The sequence below is a fragment of the Cheilinus undulatus genome, linkage group 9 (assembly GCF_018320785.1).
Source record: "Cheilinus undulatus linkage group 9, ASM1832078v1, whole genome shotgun sequence".
In the NCBI taxonomy this organism is placed as follows: Eukaryota; Metazoa; Chordata; class Actinopteri; order Labriformes; family Labridae; genus Cheilinus; species Cheilinus undulatus.
In genome coordinates, this window is record NC_054873.1 from 5,156,506 (window position 1) to 5,174,845 (window position 18,340).

The window sequence follows — 18,340 nt, forward strand, 5'->3', positions numbered from 1 at the left end:
AAAACCTCTCTGTTTCATCCCTGCTCAGAACGAGCTGTTTCTGCTTCTGTAGCTTTAAATGTTAATGAGTTGTCTACTTAAAATGAAGATACCTAGATTGTTTTTTAGTTCAATATTCATATGAGAGATACAGAAATCTATCCAACAAGATAAACTTGTCTGATCATGCAGGGTTCCTTTTAAAGCTGAATTTGCCATTCTGAAGTCTCTGTCTTTTATGGCTTCCGCTTGCTTCTACTGCATCACTATGGCAACACTTCCTGATCTTGCAAACTATGGGATGGGTCGAGGGTCATACAGAACTTGTGTGTGTCTAGTGCAACAAAAAAATAGTGGCATTAAAATGAGTTCAAGTTCATGCATTCATAACTTTGAAAGCTGTATTGAATTCATAATGCCGCTATTGTATCTTGGTCACTTAATATTGTAGTTACTAAATCTTGGTAGCTTATGATGCTGCTGATGAATTTTGGGTACTTTTGTATGTAATTTTTGCATTTTTGGAAATGCTTAATGTTGCTATTGTGTATTGTTCCTGCCATACCTGTTGTATTCCTGTATTTCTGAATTTGCTGCTGTTGTGTCCTGGTCACCTATTTTAATAATAATAATAATGCATTTTATTTATAGGCGCCTTTCAAAGTACTCAAGGTCACTTTACAAGAAAAGGTTAAAACAAGAAAAATTCATTTTAATGCTTACTACTCCATATAGCTCATAGAATACGGTTTATCTTTGTTCTTTTTATCTAGTGTGTTAGGCCTCAGCATCTGGAGTCAACCTATCTATTTAAAATACATCTGTAAAAAAATTTAGACTACTTTTTTAACTTTCATACAATTTGCACTGAGCTGGACTTATTTATTGTTCTCTATAATGACAGAGAGATCATAGGGTGGAAAGTTGAGGTTAAATGCAAATACGTTGATTTGAGTTTTTGACAAATTACATTTAAAAAAAGGAAAATCAACTGGATTTTTACAACAAATTAGAACATCAAAACAGAAATATAAAAAATACAAGAATCATCTGGAACTAACTTTGCAGCCCTCTCCATCTTACTTTTATTTCATGCCTCTTAAACTTCATGTTTTTTGCAGAAAGCAGCCCCTGTTCGTACCTTTAATAATGCTCATTAACACTGATGACTGAATAGAGAAAACAAAGCTCGTTAGGAGACGAGGTTAACAGCGCCTCCCCCGCTCCTGCAGAGAGGTAATTAACAGAAGAGACGAGGCCGGAGGGTCAGCTGACCTGTCTACCTGTCAGCAGGTACCGGCAGAGGACGTTAGCACCACGTCATCACCTCGGCTTCTTCACGCCTCTGTATTTACTCTGTGGAGAGGACACTCAAGTTTGCAGCAGCATGCTTTTCTTCTCTGCAGCAGGTGTGATAATTGGAGATAAGTTGTGGCGAAGCGTGACAGTTGAGATTTATCATTTTCTAAAGTTTACCAAACTTTTGTTGTAATAGTTTCATCCATTTTCTTCCACTCATCTGGGGCTGGGCCATTGCGGCAAGCAATTAAGGTGGCCAGACATCCATCTCCCAACTCTTCCTGTTTGATTTTGAAGTTTTCCCAGGCCAAATAAGATGTATAATACCATCAGCAAGTCCTGGTTCTACCTGGGTCCCCTCCTAGTTGGACGTGCCCTCCACAGGGAGGCAATCAGGAGGCATCCCGTTTAGATTTTAGAACCACTTGAACTGGCTGAGCCATGGCTTTACTTCAAGCTCCATCCGGGCGTCCAAGCTCCTCACCCTATCTTTAAGGCTCCCTCCTGATGAATTCTCATTCTGACAGCTCCTTAATTACTCAGAATCCATGACCATAGGTGAAGGTTGGAACATAAATCCACAAGTAAATTGAGAGTGTGACTTTTCACTCAGTTCCCCTCACCTCGATGGTACGGTTCAATGTCTGCAGCACTGATGATGCTGCTCCACCCGTCAATCTCATGGCTCATTCTATCTTCACTGGTGAACAGAATGTGTGATTCTTGAACTCCTTTGCTTGAGGCAAGACACCCTTACAAACTGGAGGGAGCAATGGCCTCAGACTTGGAGGTGCCCTCATCCCAACAGCCTTGCACTCAGCTAAAAACCGCCCTGGTGCATGCTGGAGTTCCTTGGCTGAAGAAGCCAACAGAAGCACATCATCTGCAAAAAGCAGAGGTGAAATTCTGAGCTCACCTAATTGAAAAACCTCCTCCCCTTGGCTGCACCAGGAATGTCCGGCTCGGTGCCTAGGATGCAGACACAGCTCTCACTTTGGTCATACAGGGACTTGATGGCTCAGCCCGAATTCCCACATTGCACTGGCCCAGTCGAGCAGACCTAGATTTGTCCCCAAAACGACAACATCTAAGCTGATTAATGCAATTGCTAATGGATCGCCGGAGACTGCAGACCATCGACATCGCCGACAACAAGGGGCTTCAAGACATCATCCAGGTCGCCTCTGATGACCCGTACCACAGACCACCTACGAGAAGTACTGTCACAAGAATCCGTGAACTGTATGACAGCTAAAACAGCAACTAAAGTGGAGCAGCACAAGTTATTTTCTACCTGATGTGTTTGTCTGCTGGGCTCTACTGCAGTTTATAAATATTATTGCTCAGTGAATTAAGACACTCTGATTTACAAACCACAAATAAGTTTAAAAACTCTAGTTTGTTTAATATTTCTTAATTTAAACACCATACTTGCAGTAATTTATCTCAACCAAAAATACAAGTAAACGGTAGTAGTTTTAATGTTAAAGATAATAAAAATGACAAAAATATTTTTTGTAAAATGCTATTTCAAAGTGCTGTACATAAAGTTAAAATAATGAAAATAAACACTTGATTATTAGAACATCTAAAAATCTCAAAATTACCATGATTAATCACATCATAGTGATGTGATTAACTTGATTAATTTTTTCAATGAATTGACAGCACTAGTTTTTAGGCTTTTTTCTTTGCAGTGAGTGTCATTATTGAATCAATTGTGACTAAATTAATCAGTCAGCAGACTGTTATTTGTATCAAATAGAGTAAAATACAATACTGGGGGGCCCTAATCCTCCCTTAGAATGTCGAAATGGTGTAGTCTAGTGCTGCAAAATAATGCAAGTAAATTCAATTTAACCATGTTAAAAATATTGCTCACAAATGGGGAAATTATGATTTAAAAATACATTAATTTGTTCCTTAACTAGCCTGATAAGGGGGGCCCTGTGTAATTTTCTCTCTGGGGGCCCAAAATCCCTAGCTACACCCCTGCAATAGTACTGTCAGTTCACTAAACTGCACATCTTACTTTGTCAGGTAACTGTTCACTTAGCCACACAGAGGCTAACTCATAAAACAGAGAAATAAATGTTTGTTTCATGTGAATGCAGACTTCTGAGTTTTCCTGCTGTATTTTAGATGGTTCTTGTATTTCCCTCCGTGATAAAAAACACTCCCACTGGTGATTTTTTTAAACCAGACTGCAGGATAGAGTCTCCTTTCATTGTTTCCTCTCTCCTTCAGCTTTTCTGGTTTTGTCCGGCAGCCAGGGGAGATTTGGCGAGGAGCGAGGCGTTATTTAACATGTCTGATGCCAAAGAACCTCGAATACAGTAACAGACAGGCAGGCAGAGAGACAGACAGCCCAAGGGCACAGTTGGGAACAAAAACTCAGCATTTCATTATGTGCAGAATCCACAAATCTCCTTTTTCTGTGGCACAAATCTTTTCTATTTTTTCCTAATTACCTTCCTGTGTTAGTGGCGTAATTATTCCAAGTGTCACAACATGAGTCAACTTAAACTGGGGTGTAATGAGGCTGTCGACGGAGCCGAAATGCAGACGAGGAGAAATCGTAGTTTAAACTGTCAGCACAAAAGGAGGCCATCACTTTTTTTGTAATTATTTCAAAGTGAGAGGGAGGAATTTAACGCAGGAATCACACTCTCAGGTGACAAGGTGAAGTGAAAAACATTTGGAGGGTCACTTTTTAATTTCCGTGCTGCTCTCTCGGAGCATTCAAAGCATTTTTTAGTTTGAAATTCATGAAATGTTCTGCAGTGACACCGCTCCGACGACCTCTGATGACATGACTTTATTACGACTGTATTATCTCTGCTGTTCTGTAGATTATTTAAATGCTCACTTGTCAGCATGTGAAGGCGAGCGGTGCTGATGGAGGCTGGTTTTGGTCTCCAGAGGTTGAAAAGGCTAGTGTTAATCATGGCGGAGCAGAGCGAGAGGAATTAAAACTAATGAAGCCCGGAGAGAGCGGCTTCTCTCTCTATCTTTGTGTCTCTCCTCACTGAGGATTGTCATCATCCCTCAGGACTTCTCTGTCTGATTAACTGTCTCCTAGACCTACCAGGAGGGTTTGGTTTGGTATACAGTATCAGTAACACCTGTGCACTCGGTTTAATCCAAAAGAGCTGCATCGAGTTATGCTGCTCTACCCTCTGACCTAAAGGTAAAACATGAAAAATAATAAAATCAGAGGATGAAGAAAAATGAAGCATTAAAACTAGAGATGCAACAGTGCTTTTACTTTGTTCTCTTGGTGTGAAACTCACATCGTTTGCCCAGTAATAAATCTCTTGTCTGAATCAGCTGTGAGGTACCAGCCTTAAATTGATGTGTCACAGCAGATGCCTCTTGTTGGTCATAAGGGCAGATACTGGCTGATATCCTAGTTGAAACTGATAAAATGCATTCTAGAGTAATAATTTATCAGTTGGTTTAATAGACATAATATTGCTTTGATAGAGACAGGTGAAGGTGTCTTGCAAGAAAATAAAATTGGGGGGATAAGATAGAGTGGTTGTCTAGTCATTCTGTCTTGGAAAAAAAGGGAAAAATATTTTTGCATTTTGAAATGTATGAATTCAACAGCATGAGGGGTATAACTTTTGAAGAAATGTTTTGATGTCTCTCTGACATTACTGTGATTCCAGAGGTAGTCTAAGGATGGTTAAAGTTTGAAGAAAAACTGAAATAAGTAATGCTAAATCCCTTCTGCTTTTTCTACTTTTCTAGCTTCCACTTACAGTCCCTATTAAGTTTTCAGCCCCTTGGATGTTTTAAACTTTTATTGATTTTTTAAATCCATCATTGTCAATATAATTTGGCTTTTTGACCCCCAAAAAGCAAAGAACAAACCTCTCTAATGTCAAAGTGAAAACAGATTTCTGCAAAGTAATGTCAGTTAAATAAAAATATGAAATGTAAAATCAGTGACTGCATAAATATTCCAGTCAGTATTTAGTAGAGTCACCTTTGGATGCTGAGGAGCATCCCCACAGCATGATGCTGCCACCACCGTGCTCCACAGTGGGGATGGTGTGTTTGTGGTGATGTGCTGTATTTGCTGTCTTGTCTGATGGCCATAAAGCTCCATTTTGGTCTCATCAGACCAAAGAACTTTCTTCCTCTTGACCATGGAGTCTCCCACATGCCTTTTGGTGAACTCTAGTCCAGACTGAATCTGAGTTTTCTTCAACAGTATCTTTCTCTTTGCCACTCTCCCATAAAGCTCTGACTACTGAAGAACCTGGCCAACAGTTGTTGTCTGCAGAGTCTCTCCCATCTCAGCTGCTGATGCTTGGAACTCCTTCAGAGTAGTCATAGGTGTCTTGGTGGCCTCTCTCACTAGTCTCCTTCTTGCACGCTCACTCAGTTTGTGAGGACGGTCTGATCGAGGCAGATTTACACATGTGACATATTCCATCATTTCTTGGTAATAGAGTTAACTGAACTCCAGAGGATAGTCAGTGTCTTGGACATTTTTTTGCATCCATCCTCTGACTTATACTTTTCAAAACCTTTTGTCTGAGTTACTTGGAGTGTTCTTTTTCTTCATGGTGTAATGGTAGCCAGGTATACTGATTAACCAGTGACTGGTCCTTCCAGACACAGGTGTCTTTATACTACAATACTTGAGACACATTTGCTGCACTCAGGTGATCCTCATTTCACTAATATGAGACTACTAGCATCAGTTGTCTGGGCTTCTGTTGAATGAGGTCAGTCACTTGTAATGGACTTTACAGAAGTCTGTTTCCCCCCCATATATAGGGCCCTGATACAAATGGCTCCTTTCCTTTTATCATTCCTTTGCTCTTTCTCTCTCTGGATTCTCAATCTATCCACTGTCCCACCTGAATAAGGGCACACAAGCCCAAAGATATATCATAGCAAGAAATGTGAAAATAAAGTGCATGTATGCTATTCAGTTTCTAAAGGAGTTAAAATGTGCTAACTTCTTTCAGCTCACCTGTGCAATGGGCCGTTCCACAAACACCTTCAGGATCTGTATGTCCCCCTGGTGGTCCGCTACATCGACCTGATGGAGTCGTCCATCGCTCAGTCCATCCACCGTGGCTTCGAGCAGGAGACCTGGCAGTCTGTCAAGTAAGACTCTGATAAATCTGGTTTCTTCCTCCTGGCAGGCTGCAACGAGTATAGATTTTTGAAATTCAATTAGATGAAGTTAATAGAAAAACTACATCTTCTTGTCGGTGAAAACTTGAGAGTTTCTCTTCATGCTCTGCGATGATGTGCAGTTTAAGGCTGGATCAGTCAACACGAGTTTTGCAGATCAAATGTGACACTATATGTGGTGGTAAAGCATTCCGACATTTACAACCATACTGGGGCCTGTTCATTGCATTTTGCGGCTCTTCTCAGATACTTGACTTTTCCTTTTAGCAAGCATCTGTGCATTCAAAGGTCTGTTTGTGATCGGAGAGTTCGTAAACAGCTTTTGTGGCGTGAAAAGTTTTAGCCGTATCTAACCTGTTTACTGTCAGCGGCCATTATTTGTTAAGGTGCGACACTGGCTGCTGCACTAATGTAAAAGAAACAATAAGAGACCGCAAACAAACCAGATGGAGCACAGGACCACGGAGTAACAAAAGGAGGCAGAGCTGAATGTTCAACGCACAGCAAGGACACTCTACAGGCGGGAACAATGCCCTGACAGCAGCACTCTTAACAAAACATACCTGAAGTGAAAGCAGATGGAATGAAAGCAGGGAAGCAGTGACTTTTCTGTCTTTTATCAGTGTTTGGCATTGATCAGTTACTGCAGGCAGAACAAGTGAATGCTATTCTATTTTACCACTCTCTTGTGTGAAGAATTCCCACTGTTACTCTCCCCATTTCTTCTCTTTCTCTTTTATTCTTTAAACATTTTCCACTCCCGCCATTGATCGCTCTGACCTGGCAGGTCGTTAACTAACAATCTCGCCAGCGTTCCTCTTCCTAAAGTCCCCAGCCTTCCTCTCACGCTGCCACCGATGCCCAGCTTCTCAGCGCCGGCCTGGATGGGACCATTGTGTGAAAACACGTAGGTATAAAGTCCGATGGGAGTACACCCAGATAAAGGTCTTCATTTGGTCTGAGGATTTACTGCCTACCATCTCTTCCTCTAACCTCTGACCAGAATTTAAGACTGTATAGATTAGTGAAAATTTATCAAGCTTAAACCAAACCAGAGACAGAATTCTGAGTTTGCTGGAGTTTAGTCTCCAGGTCTGAACTAACCAATTTAACCACAAAAACCTCCAAAACAGGACACTTTCCTCTTAGCACTGTCTGTGGCTAATCCATGCTAACATTAGTACCATGCTGACAACGTTAGCAGCTGCAACTTGAGGTCTATTTAGTCTTTGCAAAAGTGCTAACTTGTCTTAAAGAGTGGCTTCAAACTTGGTTGTTTTATTTGCAAGAAAAATATAAAAAGGACTGACCTGTTTATGTGGTTATTGCTTGTTATGGTCTGTTGTTTGTTCTTTATTTTAACCTTTTTGCTGTTTTCTTAGCTAGGGTTTTACACTTGAAGACAAAATTATTAGCCCCCATATGACAATTTCAGTTTTTCTGTAGTATTTCCCAAGTGCTGTTAAACAGAGTGGAGAGTTTTTAGTACAGCTTTTCCAAATATCACACAGAAAAAAAATATTTCGGTAAAACTAAAATCCACCAGGATCTAAATTATTAGCCCCCTTTAGAACTGACCTTTTAGTCGGGTCATAGCAAAAACCACTGTTAGTCAATGACGTGCCTTAACTTTGCAATGCTCAAAGCTTGTAAAAACAGGGGTTATTTCCCAGTTTACACACAGTATAAAAACCTCAGTAAGGGTTTTGAGCTGTCACTTGAGAAGGCACCATGCTAACACCAAAAGAAATCAGTTTAGACTTTGCCCACAAAAAACAGGAGAAGGATCTACAAAGTTATCATAGCGTTTCCAAGAGTCAAGAACTGGAGTAAGAAGTAGAATCAAGGAATTCAATGAGAGCCACAGTCCAGAACAAGCCTGGCAGGGGGAGGAAGAGAAAGATTTCAAAGACCCTGGAAAGAAAACTAGTTAGAGATGTGAGAGATCTAAAGACCCAAAAACAACTGCCAAGACTCTAGTGAAGAACTTAGCCAAGTCAGGAATTGTAGTCTCAAAGAAGATCATCACTAGAGCCCTGCACAGACTGAAGTCTGCTAAGGACAACCTGGACAAGGATTATGAATACTGGAAGCGTGTCCTTTGGCCAGATGAAACTGTGGCGCTGTCCGCACGGAGACAAATTCAGGAGTATATGCAAACGTTTTTTTGTTGGATTGGCCTTTTTATCCACATGGAAGTGATGTTTTGGCTGACTGTGAACAATGCTTTGTGAAAACAGGTCCCAGAGTACACAAATACGTAAACCACTACCGTTTCATCTCCGTTTGGACGGCCAACCGCATCTTTCTTGAAACAATTACATCACACATAGCGTACCTCTCCTAAGACGCCTGTGCATGTCCGGCCAAAACAACAATGGCAGTTACAGGGTTGTGTTCGTGCTGCAGAAGCTACTGGGCTTGTTATGGCTTGTACAGCAAAATCTGATGCTCCTTTACAACCATCGTGAAACGCAAACACCATATGTTACTAAACCCACCATGGAGAACAACCAGAAACGCAACTAGAAGAAAGTTTGTGTCCTTTTTCTGTGATCTTCTTCTCTCTTTTGGTGCATTTCCGTGGCAGCGTTACAGCGCCACTTACAGACTTGGCATATGCACTACAGCGTTTTCAGTCGTTTTCAGTGGTTCCGTGCTTACGCGGATATTTCCTGAAATGATGCCTTCTTTACGGAGAACCTTTTTCAAAACAAAATGGCAATATATTGTTTTCGTCTCCGTGTGGACGGGGCCTAAACTAAAGCTCTTTGGCCACAGAGATGATGTTTGGAGAGAGAAGGGAGAGGCGTGTCACCCAAAGAACACCGTCCCCACAGTGAAACCTGGTGGTATGAGGATTATTCTGTGGGGATGCTTCAGTGCATCTGGAACTAGAAACCTTGTCAAAGTAGAAGGAACCATGAAGAAAGAAGGATAATTTTCATAGGGGGGCTAATAATTTGTCCTCAAGTGTACTTGTAGATACCTAATTTGACGGAGTCAAAAATTCCTAGTGCAAAAATATAGTTTAAAAGTATTTCATTTTTTATTTTTTTGCTCTTATTTTGATAGAACATCTGATAAGACAAAGGAAATATGAGGGTAGTCATTTTCAGTCATTTTCCTGGCTGGTTTTTGGGGGTCAGGCATGGATGAAGACCTTTAGCCTGGACTTTGCTCTGCATGTCATCGTTCAGCCCTGTCCCTATGTCAGGATAAACCTTCTCCCCTCAGAGCTCCATGCCTTCTTTCTGAACTGTCCTGAGTGCTGTCTTGTAAATATCCATTATATAAATCCATAAATCCATCTCCATATTCAGTCAGTGAATAAAAGCAGCTTTGTCCTCATCTGAATGTAAATCTGTACGTTTGCAGATTGTGTTTATGACGGCAGATCTCTCCTGTCAGAGCATCCCTGCCTGCATGCAGCCGTTCCTGAGGTTTTGTGTGAAGTCTTTGTGCTGTGCAGTCTGCATGTCACAATGTAAAGACTTGCTGTCTCACAATAACACAACTTGGCTTTTCATTTCAGCCTGCAAGGGATAAATCTACCAGATGTCTTGTGAGTTGAGAAATTTTCCACTTTCAGTTGTGTCAAAGGTTTAAAATATAGATAAGTGCTCCATGTGATCTTCAGTTTTCAGTGTTGTGGAACATTTCATACTCCTGAGCCTCCATCTTTTGGCGTTTGTAAACACTACCATGCAACGAGGGAAAGTTAACTTGTACTGTATGTCAGCGGCACACATCTGTAAACATGGTGAGAGCTCCAGGGAACATTTACATGAATAATATGAAATTAAAACAATATTTGGTGACTGATTAGTTATCTAGGGCAGGGGTTTCAAACATTAGGGGCCAGATTTGAATAAAGGTCTGACCTGAGGGGCTAACAGGGCCTTCATTTAACTGTCAACATCATTTTCACCAGTAATAAATTATGGAGAAAAAATTGCACTAATGATAAATGATTTTGAGATTTAAAAAGTCAAAATGATAAGTTAAAAGGCTCAAAATATGAGATAAAAAGTCAAACTTATTTGTTCAAAAGGTCAAAACTTGGAATTAGATGTTAAAATAATGCTTTTTAAAGGCAAATATATATAAAAATAAAGCCACAATCATGTTTTAAGGCAAAAATATGACTTAGAATTTAAAATGGTGCACCTAAAAGGTCAAAATATGATATCAAGGTTGAAATAATGAAATTGAAAAGGTCCAAATATTAAAAAAAAGTCAAAATAACCAATTGGAAAGGTCAAAATTTGAGATAAAAAGCGATCATGATAATATGACAGTTTAAAATATGAGATATAAAGCTAAAATCATAGATTGAAAAGGTCAAAATGTTAGATAAAGTGAAAATTCTAAGTTGAAAAGATCAATATATGAGACAAAAAGTCAAAATAGTTAATTGAAAATGGTGAAAATATGAAATTAAAGTCCAAATAATAGATGGAAGTCATAACTGCAATGCAAAATTGAAAATATGAAATGAAAACACAAATAAATTTGTTTTCCCACATTTCTTTTGATCTAGTTATTTTAGTCTTTTTTTCACATTTCTGTGTCTTAAGGATATTTCATATGATCATGGTTAAGTTTACATTTTTTTATGGAGGGAATCTGCATACCTCATATTTTAGGGCCAGTTATAATAAAAATATGATATGACCTTGTGGGCCGGGTGTAACTGTACCACGGGCCGGATTTGGCCCCCGGACCTTGAGTTTGACACCCCTGCTCTAGGGCTCTAGGACAACAGAATTGGTGTCAAAGAAGTTCCACATTCAGATGACAACGCTTTTAATAACACCCATGCACACCGATTCACAAAAACAGAAAAAAATACAATGTCAAGTAGCTGACATTGCAAGTTTGTAATGAACCAACCCACGTGCTCACATACTCTACCTGAGTCAATTTTAAGAAAATGTCCACTTAGAGTTTGCCATTGTTATAATAGCCAGATTAGACCGGGCCCTTCCCATTTTTAGGGTCCATGTCCAAACAAAAATCTCTAAAGCACTAAAATAGGTGGGTTTTATGGAAAGCTATTTGATATTGGTGATTGCCCCCTCCAGGTGGGCTGCGAGTATTTGCCCCAAGTGAAGGAGTTCAAGTATCTCTGGGTCTTGTTCACGTGTGAGGGTAAAAGGGAGCATGAGATTGCCAGGCAGATTTGTGCAGCTTTGGCAGAACTGCAGGCCGGACCATTTTGGTGAAAAGGGAGCTGAGCAGAGGGGCAAAGCTCTCAATATACCGGTCGATCTACCTCCAAACCCTCACCTACGGTCATGAATTCTGGGTAATGGCTGGAAGAATGAGATGCAAGCAGCTGAAATGAGTTTTCTGCGGAGGGTGGCTGGGCCAAGCCTTAGCAATTGGTTAAAGAGTTCAGACATCTGGAGGGAGCTAGGATGACTGTTGAGAAGCATCCCCACAGCATGATGGTGGCAGCGTCATGCTGCGGGGATGCTTCTCACAGTCGTCCCTGGAAGGCTTGTGAAGGTGAGGGGTAAAATCAATGTGGAAAAATATATCCATCCATCCATTTTCAATACCCCTTATCCTGTTGGGGGTCACAGGGGGCTGGAGCCTATCCCAGCTGTAACTGGGCGAGAGGTAGGTTGCACCCTGGACTGGTCGCCAGTCAATCACAGGGCTGACATAATATTATCAGGAAAGCTCACATTCACAATTACGGCTAATTTAGAGTGACCAATTAACCCAGTGAGCATGTTTTTGGTGGTGGGAGGAAGCTGATATACCCGGAGAGAGCCCATGTGTGAACGGGGAGAACATGCAAACTCCACACAGAAAGGCCATGACCGGGAAGTGAACCAGCGAAACATCAAGCTAAAGTTGTACCATAAATCCTGCTGCTAAACAATTAGATTTGAATCTTACTCCTTTGTTTGTTTTGTGCATCTCAGTAAGTTTTAGAGAAAGTGAGTCTTCAGCTGAACCTTCAGTGTTGGTGGCCATGCTAGGGTCACGGATGTTGGACCAGGAGGATGGTGGAGAGGGGGGGTTGTTTCTTTAAAAGGCTCCTCATTCCACTCCCCCAGCCTTTCCCACAGCACAGAGCGCACTGTTCCTCTAACTCACTTCACTTGGCCCTCCTCGATGCAGTAAAAAAGGAAGAAAAAAAAAGCTGGCACTTCATTAGTGAGCACAGACGGGCGAGTGGGATCGTCCCGTTCCCCGGGGAGTGGGGCGGAGCGCGCTCACTGAAGAGCACTGCTAATTAGACATGAGGGGGATAGCCACCGAGCGTTTAATTGCACCGCAGACTCAGCCCAAAGCGTTTATTCCTGTTCGCCACTTGTTAAGGTAACAGTCTTTTAAAGGCGAAGTGAGAAAAGTGAGGGAGTGAGTGGTGCTTGTTTTAACCCCCCATCACCCCCACCTTCCTCCTCCTCCTCCTCCTCCTCTGTCCTCCTGTGGCTGTCATCCTAGCTGGGCGCTGTACACTTGGATGTCAGTGGCGGCGAGCGTTGCCATGTGTTGCCGTGGAACCTGTGCACAGGGGAGAAGCAGGGAGACGTCCATCTGTCAGTGTTTCAGCCTGATGCTGCGTTTACTGTCACCAAGCAAACAACTCTGCTACTAAACTACCAGAACCTGTTGAAGAATCACAACCTGAGAACACCCGGCGTCTTTATTTTCTTCTTGGACACGACTGTGTGGATCCATGACGTCACTGCTGGTTTTCACTATAGATAAGTTTATATAGATTAACTGCTTTTGCACCATAAAATCAAACTCGAAAAATCAGCCTTTTTGCTCCATGGGTGCACCCACACAGGGCCCAGTTGCTCCATACTGTGCTGAGGCATGATTGTGCCCCCCTCCAGTCTGGTGTGCACTCTCTTGAAGCCCAACCAGACCTGGGTACAGATACGTCATTATGTCATAATATGCAAGAGTCAACACATGACAGTACCTTACCTCAATCTCTTATATCTTATTTTGTGTCATTTCGGCTGCATAGAACCCTTTAAGACAGGGGTGTCCAAACTTTTTCAATTCAGGGCCAAATACAGAGATATACAAGGATGGTGGGGCCACTTTCATATACTTCACCTTGAGGATATTAAAGTTAGTGAAACCAGTCTAATGTAGGTTAAGATATGCTGTGTGACTGGGCATGCTAAAATGGCTACATGCATTGATACATTCAGATTCATCTGGGAAAGCTCCCATACAAAGTGTTTGGAAAGGGCAGGTCTTTTTAAAAAAATTCTTGGAAGGTGATTGGACAAACGTTCCATTTGTGACAGGCCAATCAGAGCGACAAGCCAATTGGGAGGCGTTCAAAAACGTCTTCTCTGCCAAGAGAAGCGTTTGATGTTGCTCTTTGCTCTTTTTATCATAAAGACATGTGGCCGAGGTCTGGTTGAGCGGCTGCTTTTTACAGCTACATACGAGCAAATAGCTGCGACTGTCATGCAAAGCTTTCAGTGCTGGTTTTTACTCTTTCATAAAGAACTGTGGTCAAGTTCAGATAAAACTGCTGCTATACTATTGCTACATCCGAGCTCATTGCTACACTGATAGCAGCCATTGCTATCGTCTCACAGTCTAACGAAACCCCGTCCGTGTTTCACTTTGTGCTCTTCAAATGATCTGGCACAAACGTTGTAGAGAAGAGCGTTGCTTGATGGATTTGCTTGATGACAGACATGGAGTCTTGCAAATCTCATCTGCTCTGCAAGGTTAGGCTTCTTCAACATCACAGCAAAAACTTTTGGTGAGCAACAAGTCAACCTATCAGATATTCATTCTTCACAGAATGAATATCTGAGGCCAGCTCTGTTCTTCATGACTGTGCTCAGCCTTTAAATTCTGAGTTTTAACTTCTTTGCTGTGGTCAACATTTTGTTGCTTCTAAAGGAAGAACTAAATGCTGCAAAAACACTTTTTACCTGCATATTGCATGGAGTTGGAGCAAGATAAAACCTTTGACGCAGTAGGCTTGGACTGCCATCCACACCAATCTCTTCACTGGCGGCCACTGTTAAAAAAAGAGACTGGTGGAACACTGATTATCTCAAGACATCCCTGAGCCATGTTGAAAACTATGTCAGGTCCTCTTAAGAGTATTATTTGTTCACATTTTTGATACTAAATTGAATTCTCCTTGCAGTAACGGCTCAGCCACCTCAGAAGATTTGTTTTGGAAGTTGGACGCTCTGCAGATGTTCGTGTTGGACCTCCACTGGCCAGAGCCAGAGTTCGCCAAACACCTGGAGCAGAGACTCAAACTGATGGCGAGTGACATGATGGAGGCCTGCGTTAAAAGGTCAGACTCAGAGGACAAGAATCCCTCTCCTTCCTTCTTGTTTACTGTACCTATCATGGGTTGAGATGATTCTGTTCTGTTCTTTGTGTTTCTCCAACAGAACAAAATCAGCGTTTGATTCCAAAATGCAGAAAGCGAGTAAATCTACAGATTTCCGGGTGCCGCTATCAGTCTGCACCATGTTCAACGTACTGATGGACGCAAAGAAGCAGTGTTCGAAGCTCTGTGTGCTGGACACTGGGCAGGAGGTGAGTTAGCAGAGATGTAACGCTTAAAGCCTCCTGAAACCTGCGATATCACCCACAGTTTAGGCTTAAAGGTAATGATTTGGTACTTAGAGGTAAAGAACTACTGCAGTCTTTATCTGTTGAAGCAGAAAATCCCCATCCTACATCTTGGTGACACATACAGTGCCTGTTAAAAGTTTTCACCCCCTTGGATGTTTAACCCTGGACTGGCTGCATGTTTTCCTCCATTTTGGTCTCATCAGACCAAAAACATTTCTTCCTCTTGACCATGGTATCTCCCACATGCGTTTTGGTGAACTCTAGTCCAGATTGAATCTATTTTCTTCAACAGTGTCTTTCTCTTTGCCACTCTTACATAAAGCTGCAGCCAACAATTGTTGTCTGCAGAGTCTCTCCCATCTCAGCTGCTGAAGCTTGGAACTTCTTCAGAGTAGTCATAGGTATCTTAGTGGCCTCTCTCACTAGTCTCCTTCTTACACGCTCACTCAGTTTGTGAGAACCGTCTGATCTAGGCAGATTTACACATGTGACATATTCCTTCATTTCTTCATGATGGATTTAACTGAACTCTGGGGGATGTTCAGTGCCTTGGAAATGCTTTTGCATCCATCCATGGCTTCTACTTTTCAATAACCTTGTCTCTGAGTTGCTTGGAGTGTTCTTTTGTCTTCATGGTGTAATGGTAGCCAGGAATACTGAGTAATCAGTGACCGGACCTTCCAGAGAGAGGCGTCTTTATACTGCAATCCATTGAGACACATTCACTGCATTCAGGTGATCCCAGTTTCACTAACTGTGAGTTATTGGCACCAGTTTTCTGGACATTTGCTGAATGAGGTCAGTCATTTTAAAGGGAGTTAACATTCTCTCAATTAACAATCTCTCATTTTCCCTCATGACATTATTTTGTTGAATTGTTTTCACTTTGACATTTACAAGGTGTTTTTGTACTCTTTTTTTTTTTTGTTAAAAAAAAGCTAAATTACTTTAACACTGATTGATTTATAAAATCAATTAAATCTTTAAAACATCCAGTGGGACGAACACTATTTATAGGCATTGTGTAGTCACCAGTAATTTTAAACCTGACTGCTTCTGTTGAAGTCTTTTAATCTCCAGATAATGCAGAGAGCAACACTATCTTTGCATGCTACAGCTTTTATCAATGCCTCCCTTTAGTTTCCTCCTTTATTTTAATTCAAAGCCAAGTTTTTCTGTCGGAGTGGCTCTGTTGTGCATGCCACATGGCTGCTTGATCACATGAATCACATACCATACCCCAGCACTTCACATTCTCCTTTACATCCTCCTTGTCTCTGTGCAATGAAGGTAAATGCACAGTAAACAAACTACACACAGTAAACTCATGCCTTATCTGCCTTTTTGAAGATAAACGTCTGAACACCTATTTTTTACAGGTGAATCGTCATTAGAAATTTGTTATAAAGGTTACTTAAAACAGACATGAGTGGACTTTAATGCCTCTGTTTCAGCCCTGCTCTGTGGCTTTAAATGTTACTAAGCTGCCTGACTCCGCCCCTCTCAGGAAATGGGTGTGGCTTAATGGATGTAACTCTCCTGATCCTCCTCTCAGCTGGCTTGTTTCAGCATAGATTTTCTGAAAGGTGGAGAAAGAGAGGGGAGGAGGGAATGAATTTTTTTGGTACTTGAAGGGATTCTGGACAGGCCAGGGGCACATATTTCTATTAGAGAAGCCTGAAAAAGTGATTTTTGCATAATATGTCCCCTTTAAATAGAGTTGGAGAACATCCGCATGTTCTGTATCAGAAAAAAATGCAGTATCAGGCATCCTGACTGTACTCTAAAAGTCCAGCAAAAACCTTTTTGATATACCAAAAAGGTATTTAGGGATACACAATGTTATCAGCATAAAAGCAGGACCTGCAGATATGAAAATCCAGAAGCCTGGCTCAGACCAAACTGTCTGCAGCAGGCCTCTGTGCAGAATTCTTACAGCTGCGGCTGAAGGAGACGATGCATCATTTTCATAGAAATGTCTCTCACAGGCAGTCAGTTTAAAGTTTAACTTTAACTAAAGTGATTTAGTTTTGACATTTCTGCAAAATAAATCTGTCTCTGCCAGAGAGACAGAACTGAACATTGTGTGTTTTTGTTGTCATTATAATATGTAACTTCTATATCATATACGGTGCATGAAAGATGTTCTTCACTAAATCCCCCTTCTCATTGACATTGTACGGTGGTAGCAAGGAAAAAAGGGGGGAGCTTTCTGTAAAGTTAAGCTGTGACAGCCATAGTTTATTTTAACCTGACTAATAACCACTGTAATCAAAGCAACGAAACATGAATTTCATTCATTTAAGCTGTAGTACTATAAAAACTTAAATTAAGTTAAAATAGTTAAAAAAGGATGAATTGGTTAGAAGTAGAAAAAACAAAGCAAAAATGGGTGAAAAGTGGCAATATAGGTTAAAATTTGCAACAGTGGTCAAAGAGTGGCATAATTAAAATGGGCAAAATGGGCTTAAAGTGACTAGAAAAGGCAAAAAGTGGCAACAAAATGACAAACATTGCAAGAAATGTGCAGATAGTGGGAAAAATTGAGAAAAAAACAACAAAAATGTGTAAAATGGTGCAAAATCTGGCTGAAAATGGGAAAAAAGTAGCAAAAAGCAGCTAAAACAGGCATAAAAGTTTCAAAAGATGCTGCAGAAATTTACAAAAAATAGGCAAAAAATTGCAAACGAGGGTGAAAAGTGGCAAAAACTTGGGGAAAAAAATAGCAAAAGATGACTAAAGTAGGCAAAAGTTGCAGAAAGTGGTAAAAAAAGGGCAAAAAAATGATAAAAGTGGCAAAGAAGTTTTTTAAAAAGTGACAAAAAATGGGTGCAAACGAGCAAAAATGGGATAGAAGTGGCAAAAATGGGAAAAAAGGAAAAAATGGGCAAAATGTGTCAAAAATGGCTGTAAAGCAGCAAAAATTAGTTAAATAGTGCAAAATGGGCAAAAGCATCTAAAATAGGCAAGAAAGATGAAGAAAGATGTTACAGAAATGAGTAAAAAGGGGTAAAAATGGGATTAAAATGGCAACAAAAAGTAAAAAAAATTGTCAACAGTGGGTTAAAAGTAACAAAAAGATGTGGCAATAAAGCATAAGTGTCAAAAGTGGTTAAAATGGACCATGAATGAATAATTCAAACATCAGATCCCAATAATAGCTAGATGCACTTTTCATCTCAAAACAAGTGAACTATCAGCCGGGTTTGTCAGGGTCCCAGACAATTTGTTGGACAGGAAGAAACTGAAGGAAACCCACATTTTTTAGAAGCAGTGATTACCTGCCATGAGCCTTGGATCTTCC

General features: G+C 40.9%; 1 protein-coding gene across 5 annotated transcripts in view; it reads left to right on the plus strand.

Moving 5' to 3' along the window:
- The window catches only part of cadps2 (Ca++-dependent secretion activator 2), a 343,471-nt gene that overhangs the window by 266,713 nt on the left and 58,418 nt on the right, over positions 1-18,340 (plus strand). For all 5 annotated transcript variants that reach the window (XM_041795900.1, XM_041795903.1, XM_041795901.1 and 2 more), the window contains 3 exons: positions 6,267-6,408; positions 14,594-14,749; positions 14,850-14,997. In XM_041795900.1, the coding sequence (XP_041651834.1) occupies positions 6,267-6,408; positions 14,594-14,749; positions 14,850-14,997 (446 nt within the window). The remainder of the gene's footprint in view (positions 1-6,266; positions 6,409-14,593; positions 14,750-14,849; positions 14,998-18,340) is intronic.